Below are 22,002 nucleotides of genomic sequence, written 5' to 3' on the forward strand. Positions count from 1 at the left end.
GAGAATCATGGATCGGCTGCCTCCTGCACGCCCCCACTGGGGATCGAGCCCCCAACCCAGGCATGTACCCTTGACCAGAATCGAACCTGTGACCCTTCAGTCCGCAGGCCAACGCTCTATCCACTGAGCCAAACCAGCCAGGGCTACTATGAATATTCTTATATGCATTTTATGGAAATAGATTTTCATTTTCTTTGGATAAATACCTAGGACTGGAACTATTGGGTTAAATGGTTTAAATTTAAAAGAAACTGGCACGCCTCCAATGGGGTTGTACCATTTTACATTTCTACCAGTTCCAACAATATATTCTGTTGTTCATCTTTGTAATTTTAGCCATTCTAATGGGTGTATAATAGAGTTTCATAGTCTTTAAGTTGCATTATTATTTGAATTTATATTATATATCAACATAATTACTCACCATTCTTATAGCTTCCTTTGTAAAGTATATATTCAAGTATTTTGCTCATTTAAAAAAATTGGGGTATTTGCTTTTTTATTATTTTGTTGTAGGAGTGTTTTCAGTTTTGATGGTACAATATTTTCTCTTAGGTTTATTTTTCCTGGGGGTATTTTTTAGGTGGGGGGAGGGGTTCCCCCTAAGAAATTCTTGTTTATATTCAGGTCACAGACGTATTGACCTATTTTTAAAAATATGTATTTTATTGATTTCAGAGAGGAAGAGAGAGAGAGAGAAACATCAGTGATGAGAGAGAATCATTGATCAGCTGCCTCCTGCATCCATGCCCCAGCAAGGATCGAGCCCGCAACCCAGGCATATGCCTTGACTGGGAATCGAACCGTGACTTCCTGGTTCATAGGTCGATGCTCAACCACTGCACCACGCTGGCCTGGTGACCTAATTTTTTTTTTTTTTAAAGCTCTGTAGTTTTAGCTCTTATGTTTAGGTTGGTTGTCTACTTCAAATTAATCCATGTATGATGTTGGATGTCTAGTTGTTTCAGCAACATTTGTTGAAAAGACTGTATTTCCTCTATTAAATTACTTCAGCATCTTTCTAAAAAAAAATCAGTTTACTACATTTTTATCTATTTCCGCTCTTTTATTCTGTTTCATTGATCTCTTTGTCTATCCTAATGCCAATAACACATTATCTTGAGTCCTGTAGCTTTATACTATGAAGTTGAGAGTATGTAATGAAGTGTGAGTGTAAATCCTCCCACTTTGTTCTTTTTCAGATTGTTTTAGGTTCTAGGACTTTTGCATTATTATATACATTTTAGAATCAGGGTGTCAGTTTCTGTCAGTCTACTGGTATTGAAATTGAGTTTGCATTCAATTTATAGATCAGTTTTGGGCGGTCTGACATTTTAATGTTGAATCTACTTGTTAGTCCATGAACAAGGTATTTCTTTGTTTTTTAAGGTCTGTTTTAAATTTTCTTAAGAATGTTTTGTTATTTTAGTGCACAGGTCTTCACATTTTGTTAAATTTAGTCTAAGTATTTTATGCTTTATGCTATGGTGATATTTAAAACAATTTTATATTCAAATAGTATGTTGCTAATATGTAGATACAACACTGATTTATGTATTTGACTTTATTTTCTAAACTTATTTTAAAATAGTTTTGTGTTGTTTTGGTTGCTACTTTCTTGTTTTTCTAAGTAAATAATCATTGAGAATAGGGACAGTTTAGGGTCCTTTTCACTTCCAGATTTTGTACCTTTTATTTTATTTTTTTAAATTTTTTTATTAAGGTATTATATGTGTACATATCTTACCATTGCCCCCCCCACCCCACTCCCATACATGCCCTCACCCCCCAATGTTTTGCGTCCATTGCTTACTCTTATATGAGTGCATATAAGTCCTTCAATTGATCTCTTATTTCCCCCACCTCTCCCTAACCTTCCCGCTGTAATTTGACAGTCTGATGCTTTACTGCCTCTGTATCTATCTTTTTGTTCATCAGTTTATAATGTTTTTTATTATCCGCAAATGAGTGAGATCATGTGGTATTTTTCTTTCATTGACTGGCTTATTTCACTTAGCATAATGTTCTCTAATTCCATCCAGGTTGCTACAAATGGGAAGAATTCCTTCTTTTTTATGGCAGCGTAGTATTCCATTGTGTAGATGTATGTACCTTTTATTTTTTTTATCTTAACTTACTGCACTAGTTTCCACCTCTAGCACAGTGTTGAATGGGTGTCACGAGGGTAGACATCCTTACTTTATTCTTGAACTCAGGAAGAAAGGATTTAGTGTTTCACTGTTATTCTGAGGAAATATGTCTTATATAACCAGTTTGCTGAGAATTAACGAAAGTATTAATGGGTGCTGAATTTTTGTCATATGCTTTTTTTGCATCTCTTGACATCATATACATTTGCTCTTTAATATATGGTGGGTTACCTTGATTGATTTTTCAATAGACTGTTTTTTAAAGCAGTTGTAGGTTCATAGCAAAATTGATTAGAAAGTACAGAGTTCCCTTATAGTCCCTGCCCCTGCACATGGAAGCCTCTCTGACTCTCAACATGCCCCCTAGAGTGATACATTTGTTGCAATCGGTGAATCTACATTGACACATCCCGGTCACCCCAAATCTGTAGTTTACATTAAGATTCACTCTTTGTGTTGTACATTGTATTGGTTAGGACAAAAGTATAATGACACATATGTACCATTATAGATAGTACTAGAGGCCCGGTGCAGGGATTCATGCACATTGAAAGGAAATTAATTAGAAGGTGGCCGGTGGGGCGGGACTGGGCCAGACGGGCCAGACACACCCTGAGCCAACCTCCCGAGGTCCCTTCCCGGCCGGCCGCACCTGGGGAGGTGCTGGGGCTTGAAGGGCGTCTGCAGACTGAGTGGGGTCCCTCCGGCAGGTGGGGGTCCCTCCGCCTGGCCTGCGGGGATCGGGCCAAAACCGGCAGTCTGACATCCCCTGAGGGATCCTGGAGTGTGAGAGGGCATTCTTCAAAGTTGCTATCGCTCGGCAGTTTCTGCATTGAGAATCTGCCCCCTGGTGGTCATCGCGCGTCATAGCTACCAGTTGGACAGTTGCTTAGGCTTTTACTAGGTATACTGGTTAATGTGGATTTTTTTCAATAGATGGAGGTACACATATGTTGATATATATGCGATTTGATATGTATGCTATTTTGTTGTATTGACAACAAGCTTCAAAACTTCATATGTCAAATTTTCTGAAGGTGTTAACATCATAGACATTATTACACTTAAAAATGTAGAATTTCGTGCCAAAAAAAGAGCATTTGTGGGAAGTTTTACTTCATTTATTTTGAAGAAAAGTGCTGCTGAATACTTCAGGAAGCTTATGGTGAACATGCTCCATCTCAAGATACTTGTGAACGCTGGTTTAAACGCTTTAAAAGTGATGATTTTGATGTGAGAGACAAAGAATGTCCAGGTCAACCGAAAAAGCTTGAAGACCAACAATTACAAGCATTATTGGATGAAGATGCGTGTCAGACTTAAAAACAACTTGCAGAAAGATTAAACGTTGCTCAGCAAACAATTTCTGATCGTTTACAAGCAATGGGAAAGATTTTAAAGGAAGGAAAATGGGTGCCACATCAACTGAATGAAAGACAAATGGAAAACCGAAAAGTCATCAGTAAAATGTTGTTTCAATGGCACGAAAGAAAGTCTTTTTTGCATCAAATTGTGACTGGCAATGAAAAGTGGATTTATTTTGAGAATCCCAAATGCACAAAATCATGGGTTGATCCAGGTCAACCATCAACATCGACTGCAAGGCCAACTCGCTTCGTAAAGAAGACAATGCTCTGCGTTAGGTGGGATCAGGAAGGTGTGGTGTATTATGAGCTTCTAAAACCAGGTGAAACAGTTAATACTGATTGCTACCAACAACAAATAATCAATTGGAACCACGCTTTGATCATGAAATGACCAGAATATGCCAGAAGACACGGCAAAGTAATTTTGCTTCATGATGACGCACCATCACACACTTCAAAACCAGTTAAATACTCGTTAAAAGATCTTGCCTGGGAAGTGTTAACCCACCCGCTGTATTCACCAGACCTTGCTCCTTCAGATTATTACCATTTGTTCCGATGGATGGCATGCACTTTCTGAGCAGCACTTTAAAACGTTTGAAGAAGTGCAAAATTGGGTCTCTAAATGGTTTGCCTCAAAACAAGAAAAGTTCTATTGGGACGGTATCCACAAATTACCTGAAGATGAGGGAAATGTGTAGCTAGAGATGGACATTACTTTGAATAAAGCACTTTTGATGTTTCTCTTGAAATTACCATGTTTTCTTTGATTACAAAATCCGCATTATTGACCGGTACACCTGGTATATATATAGATCATCCATAATAGTTTCACTGTTGTAAACATCGTCTGTGCCCTGCCTATTCACTCCTCCCTCCCACACCCTCTCCATAGTTTTGCCTTTCCCAGTATGTCAGACAGTTGGACTCATACAGTATGCAGCCTCCTCAGATTGGCTTCTTTCATGCATTTAAATTTCCTTCATGTCTCCTCATGGCTTGATAGGTCATTGCTTTTTGGCATTAAATAATATTCCCTTGTCCAAATGTGCCACCATTTATCCATTCACCTATGGAAGGATATCTTGATTGCCTCCAAGTTTTGGCAATTATGAAGAAAGCTGCTTATAAACATCCATGTACAGGTTGTGGTGTGGACATAAGTTTTCAGTTCATTTGGGTAAATACCAAGGAGTCAGGATTGCTGGGTCATATGATGAGTTAAGTTTTATAAGATTGCCAACATGTCTTCCAAAGTGGCTTACCATTTTGCATTCCCACCAGCAATGAATGAGAGTGCTGTTGCCCCGTATCCTCATCAGAATTAGGAGTTGTCAGTGTTTTAAATTTTGGCCATTCTAACAGGTGTGTAGTGGTGTTTCAACTATCGTTTTCTAATGATCGGCGATATTGAGCATCTTTTCAGTTGTTTCTTTGCCATCTGTATATATTCTATGATGTCTGTTAAGATCTTTGGTTCATTTTTTTTTAAAGGCGTTTGTTTTCTGATTGTTCAGTTTTAAGAGTTCTTGGTTTATTTTGGATAACAGTCCTTTATCAGATGTGCCTTTAGTTGATAAGCTTGAATTGATAAAAATTCTAGCTTATCAGACATCATACTCTAATTTTTCAATACTTCTAGGGTTTATTAAAGTTTGTCTTATGCTCATAATATGGCCTATTACATGAACATTCCATGTTCATATAATTTTGAAAATAATTTTTACTGCATATTTGTTGTTTGTAGTCTTTTGAGAGAAGGGTATTAAAGTCTTCAAATATAACTGTATGTCTATCCCTTTTATAATTTCGTCTAATATATATACTAATTATTAGACAAACTGATTTTAAAGGTTTATTTGTGAAAATAATTAAGAATCATCAGAAAAACTTAAAAACTGGAACAATAACAGACTCATTATATTTTACTTTTATTTTTTATCCCACTATACTTTAAAATACGTCATAAAGCCTCAACAGATAGCACATGAATAAGAAGTTCAAAAATGGTGGCAGACACACATAGGAATTTAATATTTGCCAATGGCAGCATCTCTAATTAGTGCAAAAGAAAATTTTTAATAAATGGTCTTTAGACAACTGGATATTAAATTGGAAACGTCCTTTTGTGGATCCTATTAAAATGATTGGTATTGAGTAAAGCAGTGGTTTTTTAAAGTAGTAAAAACTGGTTTCTCCCAAAGTAGTGTTTTTTTTTTTAAATTACATTTATTGGGGTGACATTGATTAATAGGATCATACAGGTTTCAAACTAGTTTCAGATGCTAAACTAGTTTTACCAAGGGATTAGAGGTCACTTAAACCTTTATCTAGTAGGGACCACCTGGCTTTGTTTTAAACTGTTGTATTAGGGTTTATACTCTGCAGCTAGCACAGCAATTCCAGCCAATGTGAGAATTGTTTATGTATGTGATTGGTCCAGGCTCACTGCAGACAAAGCGTCTGTTAAAAAGAAAGTCATGCTATGGAGAGGAACAGGCGGTATGCAGCGCTGAAAGATTCAGCAGATTGAGGGTCTCAGGGCGAAGTGGCTTTCTTTTTTAAAGGATTACTCTCTCTCCTCCTTTCCTAATCTGGAAAACGACTACTTGGAAAGAGGTGCCAAATATATGTGAGAATTTAAATCCTCTTGGAAATTACTATTTTCATTCCTTTGGAAACCTGGTCAAACCCTTCAGGGTCTCCCTCAGTTTTGCTCCCCGGAGATGTTCTGGTGGAGGAGGGCTTGGAGGTTGGTTGTAGCAGGATCTGGAGCAGCAAGCACTGTGTAGAACGGCTATGTGAAAGTCCTTATTAGGAGATTTAAAGAGCTCACTGCCTTGTGAGCAGTGAGGATCAGTTCCCTAAGGAGGCTGAGATGTAGCCAGGGTTTGGAATTATTTCCTGTGTAAGAGAGCTCTGTTTAACCCAGAAAAGATAAACTCAAATAGTATACACTGGTTTGGCCTAGTCTAGTCTTTCAGGTCCTAAAAGCACACTAGCCATTGATTGCTCTTCAATCTTATCTGAATTTAAAAAATACAAGGAATTTTCCCTCCCATCCCAGGCTTACTCAAACTTGCCACATTAAAAACACACACACATAAGCAGGGATGGCTGGACAGGTTACAGTTAAGGTTCAATTGTGTCTCCCTTCCAACCTTCTCAAACAACTTCATGATGAAGTCCTAACCTCCAGTACCTCAGAATGTGACCCTGTTTGGAAATAGGCTCTTTACAGAGGTAACTAAGTTAAAAGGAGGTCACTGGGGTGGGCCCTTACTCTAATATAATTGGTGTCCTTCAAGAAGGGAAAATTTGGACACAGGCATGGACAGAGGGAAGAAGAAACGAAGACACAGGGGCGAAGATGGCTATCTCAAGCCAAGGAGAGAGGACTGTAAGCTGAACACAGGAACTGAGTTTTTATTCATTATACTCAGGACTTAGGACAGAGCTAGTAAACATAATAAATTTCCTAACCAGAGGTTAGAGACAGAAAAATAAAGTTCCTTTTTCTTTCATGCTTCTCTCTTTTTACTAATGCAAATCATACTTATTAATCATGCGCTATAATTCAAACATGTCCCATGTCCTTGCTTAGGGTCACAGTCTAATCAGCAAGAGGGAAAGGGACACAGCATTGTGATCTATAATTTTGAGGGATTTCTCTCCAATTATATTTCTATTCATAGGTAATAAAATTGGGATAATTTCATAAACCTTAATATCTAACTAGCTTTTTAAAAAAATTATTTTGTCTTTCCCCCACGTATTAAAATGTTTCTTTATAAACCTGATTTTTAATGGCTTCATAAAAGCTCATATGTAGATGTTTCTGTAATTTACTTAACAATAATATTAAGGTAGAATGTATACTTTGAATGTCATGATTTCCCCCTGTCTGTCCACTGAGGTTGCCCAGCACCTGCAGTAGAATCTAGTACATAGTAGGTGTTCAATACATATGTTAAAATAAAGGAATGGAATATTTAGGTGGTTCTGTCTTTTCTGTATCATAAATGACTAGAGGCCCAGCCTGCCTCCCGCCGTGCAGGCCTCGGGAGTCAGGCCGGACCGCCGCTGTGGTTGGCCGGGACCCGTGCCTGACTGGCACCGCGGGTAGCTGGGACCCGCACCTGACTTCCGCCCCAGGCCCCCCCTGCCCCCCTGCCCCCCTGCCTGTGTCCTCTCCGGGGCTGCCCAAGCTGGCATGGTGGCTCAGCCAGCCCCAGGCCCCCTCTCCCCCCGCAGCCCCCCCCCCACCTGTGTCCGCTCTGGGGCTGTGGGGGGCCAGACCTGTGCCTGACTCGCAGCGTCCCCCGGCCCCCCTGCCTGTGTCCGCTCCAGGGCCGCCCGAGCTGCCATGCTGGCTCGGGCAGGCCCCCCTGCCTCTGTCTCCATCTCCGCTCTGGGCCTCACCTGTGCACGCAACCTCCTCCTGTCTGGTCATGACCCATTACGAAGTCCTGGCCTAATTTGCATATTACCTCTTTATATATTAAGATATATAAATAATGCTGTACAAAGCATTTTTATACATAATGCTTTCACTGCATTTCAGATGATTTTCTAAATCATTTCTTCTAGAATAAATTCCTAGGAGAAGACCTTGGTGGTTGAAAGGATATAGACAAAGTAATAGTTTTTTGATTAGTTTTCTTTTCTCTATGAAGTAACTGTGGTTCTCTATTTTTATACTTTTATACATTTTACATAATAATTATGTTCTACAACAACCAAAAGGTTATTGTTTTTTAGATTTTGTTTTTGAAGCACATTTCTTTTTATTCAGGGAGCAGTTAGTGATCTTGTGACGGGAATATAGGGTGTTGCTGTTGGTGAAAGATGAGAATTGGAAGGTCATTTGGGCAAAGCAGTTGAATGACTCGGTGTGCAGTGCTAAGGAACTCATGATCGGGAGTCCTCTCACATGGGAATAAGCAGAATAGTGATACAGTCCGAATTCTTTTAGAGAGGTAGTGCTGGGGACCGGGGGGTGGGGGGCAGGGAGGTGCTAGCATAGAGGAGGGAGGAGACAGGGAAGAGACCCGAGGCAGGGAGACCTGGATTTCTCACTTTCAGGCCTCCACATCGAATCAATCAACTTTTATGTCCTAAACATCCTAAGTACCCCTCAAATGTCACCCTCTCTCCCCTCATTAGATCCTCAGTCTCTTAGACCTCAGCTCCTATTGCAGCTTTCTTGTTTCACTCCCTGCCTCAGAATCATTCTCCAGAGACCTGATCTAGCTAAAGCCAACTGTGAATAATGGTTCTGTTACCTGCAATTTAAGGTTCTGGTTGACTAACATGGCGTGCAAGCTCCTCCACTGTTTGGATCTTCAGCCTCATTTCTTGCTACTCCGTGCAGGAGGAAAAACTTTCCTAGGAAGCAGAACTACTTACTGTCCCTGAACATCATTACCCCTCCCTCCCACACAGATGCTTCTTGCTCAAGCTGCCCCACTTCCCCAAGTATCCCCACTGTCCCACCAAACCCGCTTGGTCCCTCTTTTGTGGGGTTCATTCAGGTGTCAGTCACCTCTTCCAAGAAACGTGAACACATACTCACACATTATACATCTCCCATCCCCACTCTTACCTTTTGGGTCAGGGATCTCTCTTCTTTGCTTTTTAGAGGCCTTTGTGTTACCTTTTCTCTCCACGGTGTACTGTAATTATGTTGGGTATGTTTCCCATACTGGACCGAGAGATTTTTGATGTGTAAGGACTCTTGTATTTATCTTTTATTCTCAGTTGTTAGCATAGCATCTGCCTTATAGTAAGGTGGCAAAAAATGACCTTATTATCATTTTTGCAGATGAAATAGTGATGGCTTGAACTAGGTCAGTGGAAGTGAGAAAGAAGGGGGGTGGGAGGGACAGTTTGGAAAGAAATTACTTGGGATGTCAGTGATGAGTTAAAGGTAGTAGTCATAGGTGATTGAGGTATGCAACATAGTAGATGAGTTTCGTATACAGGTTTTTGACTTGTTAAATTTGAGATATTTTCTGAATATTCTAGAGATGACTAATAGGCATTTCGATATATGGGTCTAGATCTTAGGAGATAGATTTAGGAGTTATTAGTATTAGACAGACATGAGCAGAGCAAGGACCATTGGCCAGGCATAGACACTCATCAGGGCAAAAAGCCCTGGATGCCTAGCAAGGGCAGATGGGGAAAACAAGAACCTCGCCCCCAGGGTAACCTCTCCTCCCCCAGCACATCACTGGTCATTCGGTTTGGACCCCTGACCTTTCATATCGCTGGTCAGGAGGGTTAGACCCCCTGACCTTTTCCTCCCTAAAGATAACATCTAGGCCTTAGTTGTATTTCAGCTCTAGGCTTAGAAAAGCACCAAAACTAGACAAATGACACTATGGCTGCCTCAGGACATTGACTAATGACCCCCTGCTCTGGCACTGACCCATCAGTGGAGACCCCCACCCTAAAAGAGTGCACCTGGAAAGCTGATGAATATTCTATTGAGTCACTCCCTTGAGAACTCTCCTAAGATTTCCTCCTGTAAGAGAGAGAGAAATATGCTCAGGACAAAGGACCCAGTGCGCTCTACCTCCAAGGAGCATACCCCTGCCGTTCCCTTCCACTCTCCTGCCCCCACAGGTATGTATCTCCCCACCTCTAAAGGATCCCAAGAGACTTGCAATCAGGGGAGCAATGGGCAGAAGCAGCTCGTCCCGGGCTAACCCCCTGAACCTGCCTCCAAGTCCCCCTTTTCTCTGACTTCTCAGTGAGCCAAAGAGGCCAGTCTAGGCTCTCCTGTTGCTTCTTCTATGCCCGTCCTTATTTCACTGTCCCAAGTGCATTTTTGCTGCCATCATGGACCCAATACCCTTTGGCTCAGTGCTGTGTAGCACTTCCCTTTGGATATCCCCATCCCCCAGCCCCAATGAGTAACTACAATTCAAATTTTGTTTATTCACTGTCTGTGATGGCTATTTAGCCTGCCGATGCACCACCATCTTTAACCTTTCACTCAATATATATACATACACACACACACACACACACACACACACACACACACACACACACACATATTAGAGGTCCGGTACACAAAATTCGTGCTTGTGGGGGGTGGTCCCTCATCCCGGCCTGCACCCTCTCCAATCCAGGACCCCTTGGGGGATGTCCGACTGCCGTTTTAGGCCCCATCCCTAAACCTGCAGTTGGACATCCCTCTTGCAATCCGGAACTGCTTGCCTGCCTGCCCGATCGCCCCTAACTGCTTCTGCTTGCTGGCCTGATCACCCCCAACTGGTCCCCTGCTGGCCTGGTCGCCCCCTAACTGCTCCCATGCCAGCCTGGTCCCCCCTTAACTGCCCCCCTGCCAGCCTGCTTGCCCCCTAACTGCCTCCCTGCCAGCCTGGTCGCCCCCTAACCGAAAGGAAGTTGGACGTCTGGAAGATGTCAGGTCGACCTGGTCTAATTAGCATATTACCCTTTTATTAGTGTGTGTGTGTGTGTGTGTGTGTGTGTGTGTGTGTGTGTAAAGAGAGAGAGAGGCCCGGTGCACGAATTCATGCACCAGTGGGGTCCCTCGACCTGACCTGCAGGATTGGGCCGAAACTGGCTCTCTGACATCCCCTGAGGGGTCCCGGATTGCGAGAGGGCACAGGCCAGGCCAAGGGACCCCACCAGTGTGTGATAGGGGCCAGGGAGGGACGTGGGAGGTTGGCCAGCCGGGGAGGATCGCAGGAGGGCTCCAGGGTGTGTCTGGCCCGTTTCGCTCAGTCCCAATTGGCCAGACCCCAGCAGCAAGCTAACCTACTGGTCAGAGCGTCTGCCCCCGGTGGACAGTGCATGTCGTAGCGACTGGTTGACTGTCCCCTGGTGGTCAGTGCACGTCATAGCAAGCAGTTGAGCGGCCTTAGCATATCATTAACATATTTTGCTTTGATTGGTTGAACAGCCGACCAGACGACCATACGTTTAGCATATTAGGCTTTTATTATATAGGATGTATAAATTGGGGCATTTGGAATAGTTAATATAAGTCAGGAAGGAGAGGATATTTAAAAGATGGCATAACGGGTCTTGGGGAACAACATGTAACAGGTTACAGAAAAAAGAAAAGGGGAATATATTGATTGTCAGCAATAAAGAGAGGTTGAAGCAGATGAGAAATGAGAACAGTATGTGTTATTTGGAAATTGGAGGGTCATTATTGATTTTTGAGAGAATAATTTCAGTCCAGTAGAGTGAAATGAAACTAGATTGAGGTAGGTGATTGAAAGAGGTTGGAAGCAGATAAATGTTGAGCGAGTGGAAAAAGCAAGCATTTCCTATTTCAAAATGTGCTTTTTGGAGCAATGATGCCTTACAGAAAAGGGATGGGATATCAGTTTCTTTAGTGGAAGGTAGGATAGTGATAAAGTTTTTGTATTATTTTTGGATGGGAAATGGTCTTGGAAAAGCTTGTCAGTTGATATTCAGGAGCTAGAAGAGAGGGGGTTTGAAGTCGAGAAACAGATCTTAATGGGACAATGAAGGAAAGGAAGGGGAGGGTCTAGGGTCCAGATCTCAAATGTTACTTTTAGCCCTGTAAAGTGGTGGGGGTATTTCTTCGTTGGGTTCTAAAGGAGAAGAAGTAAGGGTAAGTGGAAATGTAGAAACATTTAAAGATGGCACGAGGAAATGTGAGGGTGTGTTTTTAAGGAAACATCATTGATTGCATATAAGGGGTAGACAGGAGAGGGGTGGGATAGATGGTGGTGGCAGTGTGACACGGGGTGTTTTAGAAGATTGGGAAAGGGCAGAGAATCAGTGGTGGGACTGCAGGTAGATTTTAGGGCTCAGTTGAGATTGAATTATGGGAAAAAAAAGCAATAATAAAAATACTTAAAGAATACTTTTTTTTTCTTCCATGAAAGGGACTAGAAAAAGAATAGGCACTGGAGAATTACTTGTAGTTACTCATTGGGATTGTGAGGCAGATAGTTCAGGACAATGGTATTTGCTCTACAGTCCTCGTGCCAAGAAATACTGAAAATTGGGGTGCAGGGCTAGGGAGTGGGCTGCAGGAAACAGCCATGTGGCCATCTTTTGACCAGGAATAAGTCCTCCCTGGTCACAGGCCATTGCAACCTCTAGATTCAGCTCAGAGTAAAGCATGACTGATAATATTTGAGATTCAGTGTGAGAAGGTGTCCTTTTTTCTTCCTTTTTTTTGGTATTTTCTTGCTCTGTTATTTATATTGATTAAAGTATGTAAAACAGATTGCAGATAATTTACTCTGTTGTACTAAGACAGTGAATTTTTGTCTAGAAAAGTACTGTTGGTTGTATTATGAGCTCTTGCTGCTTAGTGCTTCATTCCTAATTAAAATATCTCTGGTGTTCTTACATATCCTGTAGTATTTACCAACTAATAGATTTTGAAATGTAGAGACAACTCTAAAGAGATCATTATTCCCTGCAAGGTATTCTGTCCATACCAGGAGTTTGTAAATAGGTGCATAGACAGTGGATGGGCTTACCTCGGTGCGGATACCTGATTAGAGCAATTATCAATTATGCTTTTTCTTAAAAAAACAAAACTATGAAAATAAAAGCATAATTTATGTAATTCCTACAAGAATGCATAATTCATGGGAAACAACAGAGGAGCGAGATATAATTGAAAATCAACAACTCTTCGGATTAAGAACCTTCTCTCTACAACTCAGTTGTTGTCAGTTACTGCTGAACTTAACGCTGGGTTTTCCTTTTTGCTTTCAGGAAAACCTTTAACTTACGCCCTGGGTGTTGCCTGTCCACAGTTTCCTGGTGGCTCACCGCTTCTGCCTGCTCCAGCCTTGCTCCGGCAGCTTCAAGGCTTCTGGGCTTCAGAGCTTGTTGTGAAAGCTTGCTGCTTTGGCCTGCTACCCCTGCTTCAGGTGTCAAAAGCTTTTAATTAGCTTGCTTCCTCTGATTACTGTAACCAGGCCCTGTGTGTCTGCATCCCCTAGGCCCAGGGTCTGAAAGGAGAATTACTTGGAGCTATTCACCCTTCCTTCAAAACTTTGTACCTTGGCTCTCCTGGGATCAAGGGAGAGGAAAAGAAGTTTGAAGTTAACACTGCGTGATTCTCTTTGGAAAGCCTCTGCATACGTGGGGCTAATCTTCAGTCCATGGGGCACACTGGTGTGGGCGTACTGTATTTTTATAGCCAGTGTCTGTTCTGATTGGTCGATGCCCATGCTGTACCAGTTCTTTTTTTTTGTTTTGTTTTGTTTAATATGTGGTTTTGTTTTTGTTTTGTTTGTTTTTTGAGAGAGAGGAAGGGAGAGGGATAAAAAAATAGAAACATCAATGAGAGAGCAACATCATCAATCATCTGATTCCTGCATGTTCCCTACTGGGGATCAGGCCTGCAGTCCAGGCACATGCCCTGACCGGGAATTGAACCATGGCCTCTTGGTTCCTAGGTAGATGCTCAACCACTGAGCCACACGGCCAGGCTCTACAAATTCTGAAGTGTTTTGACTGTATCTATTGTAGATATAAATTGTTCTCCATAGAGAGGCTGCCTGTAGCTGTTTAGTAAATTCCTTGTAGTGTTTTTAGTTTGCTTGTTAAAGGGACTTAGTATTTTTTCATTAAGTATTTTGAACACAAACTGATCACTAACAGAGCAGTTTATAAAAAAAAGCATACAGTGATTTGCATGCATATTAACAATGATCACCATTAACATGTCATTAGATACCAAGGTTATAGGCATGATGAATGGGAGCTCTCTTTAGGACCCAGAGAACTATTCTGTACTTAGAGTAAAGAACACTGGGTCGTAATCCGCTAGTGAGGACTGCAGAACCACTTTAGAGTGGTGTGAAAATTAAATAAGGCCATGTGAATGTGCTTAGTCCAGTGCCAGGCACAGAGTAAGATTTCTATCAATGGGCGTTATTGGTTATTATCTATTAACTAAATGATGGTAAAAATTATACAGGGGAGATAAAAGGAGACAAAGACACGAAGCAGTAAATAGTGAACAGTAACAGACAGACAAAAGACAATAAAGGCTAAATATGTAAAATCAAGACTTTAAAAGCCGTGCGTATTGTTTAAATAGCAACATGAGCGGGAATAATGTTATACACCTAATAAATCTTTAAAAACACACTTGTATCTCTTTTATCATAAGAACTTTTTTGAGTTTCAGTATCATTTAAGTGCTATACTTGAAGCAGAGAGTGATGCCATACAACTTTCTGTGTATATCTGTATGGATTACAAGTCATCCATCATTTATTCAACAAATATTTGTTGAATGCTTATTGATTGACACCCAGATAAATTATAAATCATTCATCATTCATTCAGTAAATATTTATTGAGTACCTATTGCTTCTCAAGTACTGGGCATATACTAGGGAGCAAATGAGAATAAATTATTTATGTCCTCATAGAACTTATATTCTAGTGAGTGAGGCTAACAATAAGCAAAATACTTAAGTAGAATATATGGTTTGTTAAATAATAGGAAGGAGCTAAGGGGAAAAGGAAGCAAAGAAGTGTGATAAGAAAGTGTGAAAGGGAGTGAGGGAGTGAGAGAGCAAACCGTGTGGCTTCAGTGGGAGAAGGCTCTTTGAGACCTAGGGAATAGTGGTAAGTGGAGAGGCCCTGGGTCAGCGTATTGAACCAGGTGGCCGGTATGTCTGGAGCAGAGTGAGCTGGAAGGAGAGCGGTGTGAATCTGAGAGGGTGGAGGCCAGAGATAAGTTCTGATAAGGATTTTGACTTTTACTTGGAGAGAGACCGGCAGCTCTGGAAGTTTGGAGCGGAGGAGTGTCGTGATCTGAGCTATGTGTATCCAGGATCACTGGGTGCCACACTGAGAATAGATCGTGGGCATTAGGCAGGAGGAGAGAGTCCAGAAAGGACAATCCAGGCAACAGGTAATGGTAGCTTGGGGTTGGAGGGACAGAAGTGGGATGGTGAATTCTGGGTGTATTAAACATAGACTAGAATTGCAGAACTGCTTGGCAACTATTTCTTGGATGTTAAAATTCTATGTAATATAGTATAAGAATTCCTAAATTACATGTTACAGCTATGCGATGATACCTAAATTTTGTTTAAGAACTCATTCCTTTACTTGTCATCTACTGATTTTTTTCAATTTTTCTAACATCATAGTGCTTTTAATATGAAGCCTTTAAAGACACCTTTATATTTGTTTCAAAAAGATACCTTTGTTTTTTGTTAAATTTATAATCTTGCAGTCCATACTAAATGTGCTTTTCATTTTAGTCAAAATAAATAAGAAAGGACATTTTTACATACTAACCTCAAATCTCAGTGAGCAATGGTTCTTAAAATCTAGAACCTGAAGTTACAGTTCTAGGGAAATCCTTTTTTTTAACTTTTCTTCTACTGAAATGAATATAAAAATGACCTGTAGGTTTAAAGGAGAAAAGCAAGATCAATTTTTATTTTGTTATTTTATCAGCTTCATAGTCTTGTCTGATCATGTCATCAATTTGATAATTCAAGGATATTTCCTGAACTGACATTTTTATTTCATCACACCGAATCTCTTTGGAGTAAAGTTTTTAGGCAACTCATGAAACTGGTACAAGATAGCATTGAGAATGTTTTTCATCCTTACAGCAGCCTGGCATTCCTGATTACCTCATAGATGTATAGAATGGGTCTCATTTGGCCCTTATTAGCTACACTACAATACCTCTATAATTAGTGCTGATTTCATGCCAAGATGAGGTGTGGAATTCCACACTATTCCATTCCATGTTTCAAATTTTGCATGTTCCATACAGAAAATGTAGAAATGTGAATAGAAATCTTATCACCTAGAAATACCTATACATACATATGGCATAGAACTTTATTGGTATATATACAAAAAATCTAGTGTACAAACGTTACTAAACTTATTTTAAGCAGACATTATGAATGTTTCCCTATTAAATAGTATTTTAACAGTATTTTCAAGAATATGAATACTTTTCTATAATTTTGTGATATATTTAGTCAATTTCATCTTTCAGGATATTTAAATTATTTCCATTATTTTACTGTTGAAACCTACACTGTGGTAAATATTGTAGCTTACATTTTATTTGTATATATTTTCAATTGAGAATATTTCTAGCTATATTTCTATGTATATGGATTTGTCATGGCTATAAAATTATGGACAGTTAGAAGTTGAAGAAATCAAAGTTTCTTATTTCATAGTTAAGAAATTGAAGTAATGGGGATGTATAATGTCTGCCACCTGTTAGCGGTAGAGCAAGTGGCACTTTAGAGACTGGGCAAAATGTGCTTAGTGCAAGGCCTGACACATAATAACAGCTAATGTTTACTGAGCACTTACTGAACGCCAGACCCTGTTGTGAGCACTTTATACTTGTATTATTTCACTCTTTACCACAACTATGTAAGTAAGTACTGTTATTAACTCTGTTACATTGTTGAGAACACCGAAGTTCTGAAATGTTATTTGCCCAGAGTTAAAGCTCATAACAGAGCCAGGGTACAAACCCCAGTGGTCTGACTGCAGAGTCCGAGCGCTCACCACTCCCCGACAGCCACGATAAGGGCTAGCTCCGTGTCTGAGTGTTCAGTAATGCTGGTTTGTTCTCCTGCACAGCTCTGTAATCCAGAGGGGGTTTGGTTCCAGTACTTTTTGGATTTTAGACAGATAATTGGTCCATATGCTCTGTTTTATATAATACCCCTATGAGACTTGGGCAGCACCCCGTAAGCAAAGGCATCAGTTTCTGCAGTGAAGCATGCTGATCTATTCAGTAAGTGACATAAAAGCAGAACACAAGTACTATAGTAGCCCAGTGGCAGTGCAGGCTGCCAAATGGATTGTGGGAACCTTTTGACTGTTAGGGTAGCAGGTAAGGGATTGCGGACCTGCGTAAAACGCTTAGAATATACCTGGCACGTCACACACGTTCATGCGTTGGTGAAGACTCCTCCTCCTCGCAGTAGTTGCCATCAGGTGCGTTCATGCTCACCGGCATCGGGGACTGGTGAGTCATATAGTGCTGGGCGTGCTTTTCTCAAGCTGAGGTCAGATTCCCTACGTCACGATGAGTGATAGCCACTGGGTCTCTGCCCTAGCGAAGCGTAGGCTGGTCTAGCTCTGGGCTCCGTCCTTCTGACCATTTGCACTCCCTGCTGTGCCACATTGGACTCCAGAATAGCCAACTTGTGTTTTCAGCCTCTCAGAGACCTTGGTGAAACCATGTTTCTCAAGTTTTTCTTGCTCTTTATTCCAACCCCCTTTATTTTTTTTTCCATTTTTATTGAGAAATAATTGACATGTAACATTGTGCAGTACTAAGGTGTACAAAGTGATGATTTGATACTCGTATATACTGTGTAATGGTAACCATAACAAAGTTAACACTTCCATCCCCTCACATAATTATCTTTTGTGTGTGTGTGTGTGTGTGTGGCGAGAGCATTTAAGATTTTCTCTCTTAGCAACTTTCAAGTATATTGTAACAACAAGAGGCCCGGTGCACGGATTTGTGCACCGGTGGGGTCTCTTGGCCTGCCAGCCTGACCCCCCTAACTGCTTGCGCCCTCTTGTAATCTGAGACCCCCTGGGGGATGTTGGAGGCCCAGTGCACGGATTTGGCCCAATCCCTACAGGCCAGGCCAAGGGACCCCACCGGTGCACAAGTCTGTGCACCGGGCCCATTTCGGCCTGGTCCCCGCAGGCCAACATTTATTTCCTCATTGCCCCAACACTCCTTCTATGAGTTCAACTTTTTTAGATTCCACATTTAAGTGAGATCTTACAGTATTTGTATTTCTGTGTCTGGCTTATTTCAATTAGCATAATATTCTTTAGGTTCATCCACATTGTCACAAAAGCAAGATTTCCTGCCTTTTTTATGGCTGAAGAATCTTTCATTGTATATATGTATACTACATTTTCTTTACCCATTCATCCACTCATGGACATTTAGGTTGCTTCTATGTCTTGTACAGCCCCATTTAAAAAGCATGAGCCCACTAGGAGACTAATTTAACTAAAACCCTTATGTCTGTATCTATGACCAGAGATTACTAAATACTAAAGTTTTTTTTTTTTTGAAATTGCAATATTTCCTCTTTCTTCCCATCATTTTAATTGATGAAAAGCTATAATCACAGTATTATACCATTTATGACAATTACCAAGAAATGTTCTAGTGCAGTGGTCGGTAAACTGTGGCTCACGAGCTGCGGTTTGCCGCTCTGTTGACTAATGAGTTTGCCGACCACTGTTCTAGTGTATATCATATAATATACACTGACTTTAATTATTTGGCCATATTACTTTTTTGCCATCTGATACAGATATAAATGTATTAAATGCCCCTGATATGTACATTTGCTATTAAGATTTTTACAAATTTGGCACCTGAAAAATAAAATTTGGCACCTGAGTTTAAACCTATTCTCTATCCTTGGAATATCCTTTTGAAGATACGAGGTATAACATTTGTTCTCTCCTTTGGCATGTTAGGTCCTACGTGCCTTCCCCTTCCTTAGCCCCCGGTCACTGGAAACAGCCTTTGTCTCTTCTGCAGTTCATTCTCAGTCCTTCAGCTCCCCTGGAAGGGCCCTGGAGATCTAGTCAAATGAAGCAGAGGTGTAGCAACAGAAACGTAATCAGTTTGTTGAGGGTGAAAATGTGGGCTTATTTATTTGTATTTGACAGTTTTTGTTGTTTTGTGTGTGTTGTTTTGTGTTGTTGTTTTTTTTGTAAGAGAACATTTATTGGGTAGATTACAGAGGTAGAAAAAGTAATTCCTAGAAGAAATGGGCTTCGGAAACAAGGCACAGAAGTAAAGGAAGCGCCCTTGTTGCTTGGGAGTGAGGAAGCGAATGGTAACATGCCTGGGGCTGGGAGGGGGAGGGCAAGGGAAAGGGTAAGGCATGGGCATGCTCCCGGGGGGTAGAGCACCAGTTTGACAGTTTTTTTTTTATCATAACTAAAATACAAAATAGTGAAATAGCTGTTCCATTGTTTGTTGCAAAGGAATGTGTAGAGTCTACAGTTAGTAGAGCTGATAGGCTTAATTGACCTTTGGGGTGTGTGTGCTTGTGAGAGAGAGAGAGGGAGAGAGGGAGTTGGGGGTTGTGGTATCTATACTAATAAAAGGGTAATAGGCTAATTAGACTGGACGTCTTCCAGACAAAGTCATGGTGGTGGGGCTGAGGCAGAGGCGGTTAGGGGCAGGTAGGCCAGCAGGGAAGAGTAGTTAGGGGGATGAGGCCAGCAGGGTAGAGCAGTTAGGGCAGTGGTTCTCAACCTTCCTAATGCCACGACCCTTTAATACAGTTCCTCATGTTGTGGGGACCCCCAGCCATAAAATTATTTTCGTTGCTACTTCATAACTGTAATTTTGTTACTGTTATGAATCATAATGTAAATATCTGTGTTTTCCGATGGTCTTAGGTGACCCTGCTAGCGGTTCTCAACCAGTCGCGACCCACAGGTTGAGAACCACTGCTGTAGAGCCTAAGACCATGGGAAAACACAGATATTTACATTACGATTCATAACAGTAGCAAAATTACAGTTATGAAGTAGCAACGAAAATATATTTTATGGTTGGGGGTCCCCACAACAATGAGGAACTGTATTAAAGGGTTGCGGCATTAGAAAGGTTGAGAACCACTGAGTTAGGGGCATCAGGCTGGCAGAGGAGAGCAGTTAGGGATGAGGAGAGCAGGGGAGAGCATTTAGGAGGATGAGGCAAGCAGGGGAGAGCAGTTAGGGGGATGAGGCAAGCAGGGGAGAGCAGTTAGGGGGATGAGGCAAGCAGGGGAGAGCAGTTAGGGGGATCAGGCCGGCAGGGGAGAGCAGTTAGGGGGATGAGGCTGGCAAGGGAGAGCAGTTAGGGGGATGAGGAGAGCAGGGGAGAGCATTTAGGGGGATGAGGCAAGCAGGGGAGAGCAGTTAGGGGGATGAGGCAAGCAGGGGAGAGCAGTTAGGGGGATCAGGCCAGCAGGGGAGAGCAGTTAGGGGGATCGGCCAGCAGGCAGATGAGTGGTTAGGAGCCAGCAGTCCCAGATTGTGAGAAGGATGTCCCAACTCCTGGTTTAGGCCCGATCCCACAGTCAGACATCCCCCAAGGGGTCCCGGATTGGAGAGGGTGCAGGCCAGGCTATTCCCTCCCCTGCCCCACCCCCCGTGCATGAAATTTGTGCACCAGGCCTCTAGTATAGTATAAAAATATGTGGTGTGAAAATTAATGTCATTTGCAGTTTATTTCATGTTGCTTGATTACCCACAAAATAGATTTGTTTTGACAGTAGGTATTTGAGAATTATGTTGGAATTTGGCATATAATATTTAATAAGCTCTAGTATTTCATCTTGTATATTTTGGTCAATTTCTTAGTGATAGTACAGTTGAATTTAAATTCCAGGACAGAAAACTCGAAAAAGATGATGTAATGTAAAATCACCAACTGATTAAGTGTTCATAATACAGTTATTTGTTTGGCACTTTTCATTAATGTAACTTTTCAACTGACAATGTTATTTGATTTAGGATCTTAGAATTTGAACTGCATGGAAATCATTGATAATTTTGGTATTTTTTTTTTTTTTACAGAGAGGAAAAAGGAAAATGGATGACTAAAAAAGTATTATTTGTTGTATTTTAAATGTTGTATTTCCTTTTCTAGGTTGCTGTAGTGAAACTAAAAAATGCAGATAAGGTATTTGCCATGAAAATACTGAATAAATGGGAAATGCTGAAAAGAGCAGAGGTAAGGTTCTAATTATTGGAATATTTAAATAAAATCTTAGAAATAAGAAGACATATAAAATTATAGAGAGCCAGTAGATCCTTAAATATCACTTAATAACATTTTATTTATGACGACATATTTTAAGGCCATAAGAGACAAATTCAATAGTTCACAATTGTGATACAGATATGATAAAAGTTATAATTTGTGCTAATTTAATATTGTCTAAAAACCAAGTGGAAACCCTTGACGTGGTGCTTACACATTTATGTTCAAAGGAAATGTGTAAAAGAATTTCTGTATAGGAAGAAATGTGGGAAATTTCTCTTACAGGAAAGTCAGTAATGATTGATTTGAAGTTTGTCATACCTTGTTTCTACCATTCTGTATTTATCTGTATTCTGCTCCAAGCAAAAGTCAGCAGAAGCTTTGAACATGCCCTCTAAGGATTCTGTTTATTGCTGGTCATGCAGTTGAATTCATTTTCTTTAAAATCTGTTCTTGCAAGAATTGTCAGTGTTCTTATGTTGGTGCAGGATTTCAGGGAAAGATTGATTAGAGTGATGTTAAACTGTCTAATAGTTGGTATGGATGGTCAGAACTGACATCACACAGGAATTTGGGGTCAGGTTCTGGATGGGGCAGGGCACTCAAGTCTCAGGGAAGCAGAGCTTACTGGTATGGGAGTATCTCCGTATTTAACTTGTGGAAGGGTCATACACTGAGCATGCAAAGTTAT

General features: G+C 41.0%; 1 protein-coding gene across 11 annotated transcripts in view; it reads left to right on the forward strand.

The window, feature by feature from the left end:
• Positions 1-22,002, forward strand: part of CDC42BPA (CDC42 binding protein kinase alpha) — a 203,235-nt gene that overhangs the window by 39,022 nt on the left and 142,211 nt on the right. For all 11 annotated transcript variants that reach the window (XM_080651309.1, XM_080651299.1, XM_080651303.1 and 8 more), the window contains one exon: positions 21,198-21,281. In XM_080651309.1, coding sequence (XP_080507435.1) covers positions 21,198-21,281 — 84 coding nt within the window. The remainder of the gene's footprint in view (positions 1-21,197; positions 21,282-22,002) is intronic.

The sequence above is a fragment of the Plecotus auritus genome (assembly GCF_963455305.1).
Source record: "Plecotus auritus genome assembly, chromosome: 14".
NCBI classification, from domain to species: domain Eukaryota; kingdom Metazoa; phylum Chordata; class Mammalia; order Chiroptera; family Vespertilionidae; genus Plecotus; species Plecotus auritus.